Raw genomic sequence first — 4,604 nt, 5'->3', positions numbered from 1 at the left:
AAGCAGGTACATCCCATAGTTCTGAAATAAATGTGTTTTAAATTCTGAAAATCAGTGTGTTACTTTAAAGCTCTCATATTGAGGGTATAAAGATTCTCTACTGTCGGCTATTTGTATTATATGTACAGCACTTTGGCTCCACCAAAAATAGTTTATAAATGTGCTATAAATAAAACTGATTCGATTTATTGTACTATTTGTAGGCATTAGTATGAGCTTTATCTAAAGACACCACTAGATGTCAGTGTCGAGCCATAAATGAGAGCCTGCATTACAACCCAGCGGTAGGTGCAATTTGGATCAGCATTATATACTATACTATCATAATGTGTTAATATGGACCATGCGTTAATAATCAAAGGGGACAACGTGTTTATAAAGTATATGCACACATGTGTTTCAGGACTGGTTGCTCTGTAAGTGTGTGTGTGTGGCTCTTAAAAGAGCCGTTGTGTTTCGGTGTTCTGGTCTCAGGTCAGTTTAAGCCCTCTCTCCGCGGATGCGGCGGGCCAGCTGGATGTCCTTGGGCATGATAGTGACCCTCTTGGCGTGGATGGCGCACAGGTTGGTGTCCTCGAACAGGCCGACCAGGTAGGCCTCGCTGGACTCCTGCAGAGCCATGACGGCGGAGCTCTGGAAGCGCAGGTCGGTCTTGAAGTCCTGAGCGATCTCCCTCACCAGCGCTGGAAGGGCAGCTTGCGGATCAGCAGCTCGGTGGACTTCTGGTAGCGGCGGATCTCCCTCAGAGCCACGGTACCGGGCCTGTAACGGTGGGGCTTCTTCACGCCGCAGGTGGCCGGGGCGCTCTTACGAGCAGCCTTGGTGGCCAGCTGCTTCCTGGGAGCCTTTCCTCCGGTGGATTTACGGGCGGTCTGCTTGGTTCTTGCCATGGCTAGCTGGAGTCTGCTTCTCTGTTGGAAAGAGTAGTAGTAAGTGGAAGACGTGTCTGTGTCTCTTATATAGCCAGAGCAGGCGCGGCAACGACGCTGATTGGTCGAATGTATAAACGTGACACTGCAGCTCAACTATTGGTTGGTAGAGTTTGGACAATTCAAATTTCGCGCACATTTGTTAAACTGTTCTTATTATACATCCATGTGTGACATACAGCTTTTTTTTAACACTTTGTCTATGATACAAAAGTCCAGCAATGATGAAACAATTATTCTATACATTCATAAACTCTGAATTCTGCATATTGTAATGCATACATATTTTTGATGTAAATATTGCTATATTTCTAATGTTATTATAGCATTCTTAAAATAGTTTTTATTATGTATGCGAATAAAACACCAAGAAAAATTGTAAGTATGTGTTAATTGGCAACAAACCCGTTATGATTTCTGATTCTCTAATAACAAAATAATGTCTTTAAGAAAATAAAGTATATGTTATCTGAGTTTCCTACTATGGAGTCAGCTATTTATAAGCAAAGTGATGACCTGAATCAAATTTTCCAAATGTTCCAATCTTCTTTATTTTTGATTTCCTTCCTATTTAGGGTTAAAAAAAACATCTTGCAATTTAGCCTTTTTTAATTTAATTTAATTTAGAAATGTTACAGTATGTCCACTGTAGAGGAAGTCAGGGACATTTTTGTTTGAAAAGAAAGCCACAATTAACAGATAGACTATGTAAAGTATTATGGTTATAGAGTGATATTAATACTAGAATACATTCAGCTTTATTTAAAACATAAATAAGTAATTGATCTGAACATTGCTGGTTATTTGGTTTTTGGTGAATCTTTCCAGATCTTCAAAGACCTGGAGTCAATGTACTGAAAGCACCTCATTGGACTCCAGATGCAGATTTTAAAAATCTCGCTCACTCGGGCCGTTTCTGACGGATGTAGAAACCAAACCGCTATTCATTTGAGAATGAGGTGATTGAACCTGCTGGATGATACGAAGGACATTGTGAAGGAATTTGCTTTAGTTTAGAGGCTACACCCCGAAATACAGATACAATGATTAATAGTATTTTAGAGTTAAGTTTCAAGTGTGTATTGCTATATAATTTGGGTATTTTTAGTTTGAGTGACTTTGTGTAATATAGGACTCGTTGTATATGGGGGGGGGGAGATCACTGTTCTGGGCCTTTGAGTACTCGTGTAGTGTAGAGAGGAATGTTCTTTAGTTGGAAGTGGGTGGCTCTTAAAAGAGCCTTTGGGTGTTGGTAGAAGCGGGTTCAGGGTATTCACTTCTTGGCGGGCTTCTCGGTCTTCTTGGGCAGCAGCACGGCCTGGATGTTGGGCAGCACGCCTCCCTGAGCGATGGTCACTCCTCCCAGCAGCTTGTTCAGCTCCTCGTCGTTGCGGACGGCGAGCTGCAGATGGCGGGGGATGATACGGGACTTCTTGTTGTCCCGGGCGGCGTTTCCAGCCAGCTCCAGGATCTCAGCGGTCAGGTACTCCAGCACAGCAGCCAGGTACACCGGGGCTCCGGCACCGACACGATGGGCGTAGTTGCCCTTCCTCAGATGCCTGTGGACACGGCCGACGGGGAACTGGAGCCCGGCCCGGGATGAGCGGGTCTTGGCCTTCGCCCTAACCTTTCCTGCACCTTTTCCGCACCTTTTCCGCGACCAGACATTTTCTATGTGATTATTCTTCGACGTTGAGAAGAAAGTAACTCGGTCACAGTTCTCACCAGACTATATAGGAGCGCAGCTGTACGCTCATTGGTCAGATCGAGTGGTACTACCATCGACCAATCAGAGAAGCGTTAGTCCATTCACTGTGTCAAGTACAATAGACCTCACTTAATTAAATCATCGAATAACATATACTATAAAATAGATCTGACTATACACATATACTCAAACAATATAGTGTATTCTTAGAGACATATTTTAAAATAAAGTATACTTTAAAGGATCAAAGTGAAGCACACTATAAGATAGTTTGGCATGCTGAAGTGACAAAACAAATGAACAATGTTACCATTAAAGTATATCCAATATAAACTAATTTATTTATTAAACATACAAAATAAAGTAAAATAATTAATTTATTATCAAAATCAGGAGCTAATCCGATCTCCTCAAGTAAAAGTGAATTAATGTGTAATAATATAGTCACAATTATATGTAGCATTAAGTAAGTTTCGATGTACATTTATATGAAGTTGTATAGGCTTACAAAATATTTACATAGGGTTTATACACTATCAAGGATATGGGAACATATGTATGTTGTGAGTGGAACCTTCTGTGAAGTAAATGTCTACTAATATAGCAACATAATAACATGTGTTGTAAAATTAACTAACGTATACGATAATGATAAATAACTACAATGTCTTCTGGTTTTTGCAAATAAATATGCAGCAGATGGAAACAAACTTGTATTTATGCAAAATTATAATATTAAAACAGGAGAAGTGCTCTTTTGGTTTATGTGGGTGGCTCTTAAAAGAGCCTTTTGGAGATGAAGTAGAGGATCTGTTTACTTCCTCGATGATTTCCTGGCTGGTGCCTTCTTCGCTGCTTTGACAGCTGGTTTAACCGCCTTCTTCACAGCTTTCTTGGGGGTTACTGTCTTCTTGGGGGTCGCTGCCTTCTTGGGTGCTGCATTCTTGGCCGCCACCTTCTTCTTCGGGCTCTTAGTGATCTTCTTCACGGGGGTTTTCTTGGCAGCAGTAGCAGGCTTCTTCGCTACCTTCTTGGGAGTTACTGCCTTCTTGGCTGCTGGCTTCTTAGCGGCGGGTTTCTTCGCTGCCGGCTTCTTGGCTTTGGCTGCGGGCTTCTTCGCTACCTTCTTGGGCTTCTCGGCGGCCTTGAAGGAGCCGCTGGCTCCGGTTCCCTTGACCTGCACCAGGGCTCCATTCTCGAGTAACCTCTTCACGGCGCGTTTAATGTGAGCGGTGTGTTCGTAGCCCTGAGCGGCCAGCGCCTTCTTCACCGCGATGTAAGAGATCCCTTTACGGTCCTTGGAGGCGGTGACCGCCTTCAAGATGAGCTCAGCGGCTCCGGGACCAACCTTCTTGGCCGGCTTGGCTGCCTTCTTCTTCGGGGACTTGGCTGGTGCCTTTGCTGGTGCTTTTGCCGGTGCCTTTGCCGGGGCGGCGGCGACGGCGACTTCAGCGGGAGCTTCTTCTGCGGCCATGATGCTGTCGGGAGGATTCTCGGTCTGATGAGAGGAGAGAGAAATCCCAGCGAAGAGAGGAACTTAAACACACCATGAGAACCGTAGAGACTCAACTCAGTGGCTCACGCAGGAGCTGCAGAAAAACTGTGCCACTTTGTGCTTTCTCTTCAGCTAAAACTGTACAAAATACACATTTAGAGAACGAGTTGAATTTCAAAGGTTAATCGAATCGATAGTGGATTACTTAATCTTCGTATAGAAGTGAAATACAGCTTTAAATATTGTTGTGTTTTCATTGGGAAGCCTTTAAACCTCCTAAAACTACTGCCGCGAGAAGGACTAATCTGCGACTTTTTCCTATAAATGATCTCCTGAACAACTTAAAATGCTTCATATTCTCAATAAAACTAGTAATATAGTTAGGCGAGATGTTGTTTTAAAGACTCAAGGTGAAAAAAGGCAGTAGTTGTTAACAATTCTTTGATAAACGGAGGTAATTCTGCTGTCTGCA

The 4,604-nt window shown here is 43.1% G+C and overlaps 2 protein-coding genes and 1 pseudogene across 2 annotated transcripts; all 3 read right to left on the bottom strand.

The window, feature by feature from the left end:
* Window positions 1-437: 437 nt before the first annotated feature.
* LOC139433380 (histone H3-like) lies at window positions 438-908 on the bottom strand (annotated as a pseudogene).
* Window positions 909-2,202: 1,294 nt separating this feature from the next.
* On the bottom strand, window positions 2,203-2,597 carry LOC117442116 (histone H2A-like). Its single transcript, XM_071202360.1, is given in 2 exon segments — window positions 2,203-2,574; window positions 2,577-2,597. Coding segments are annotated over 2 exon segments (393 nt in total).
* Window positions 2,598-3,339: 742 nt separating this feature from the next.
* LOC117442129 (histone H1-like) lies at window positions 3,340-4,326 on the bottom strand. Its single transcript, XM_034078134.2, has one exon. It carries the CDS (start codon window positions 4,109-4,111, stop codon window positions 3,452-3,454), a length of 660 nt encoding a protein of 219 aa, XP_033934025.1. The 5' UTR covers window positions 4,112-4,326; the 3' UTR covers window positions 3,340-3,451.
* Window positions 4,327-4,604: the final 278 nt, after the last annotated feature.

The sequence above is a fragment of the Pseudochaenichthys georgianus genome, unplaced genomic scaffold, assembly GCF_902827115.2.
Source record: "Pseudochaenichthys georgianus unplaced genomic scaffold, fPseGeo1.2 scaffold_308_arrow_ctg1, whole genome shotgun sequence".
Lineage (NCBI taxonomy): Eukaryota > Metazoa > Chordata > Actinopteri > Perciformes > Channichthyidae > Pseudochaenichthys > Pseudochaenichthys georgianus.
Note: the sequence above shows the minus strand (reverse complement) of the source record. Positions and strands in the feature narration are given on the sequence as shown.

Coding starts and splice junctions, on each gene's coding strand:
- LOC117442129 (XM_034078134.2), bottom strand. CDS start 4,111: ATGGCCGCAGAAGAAGCTCCCGCTGAAGTCGCCGTCGCCGCCGCCCCG.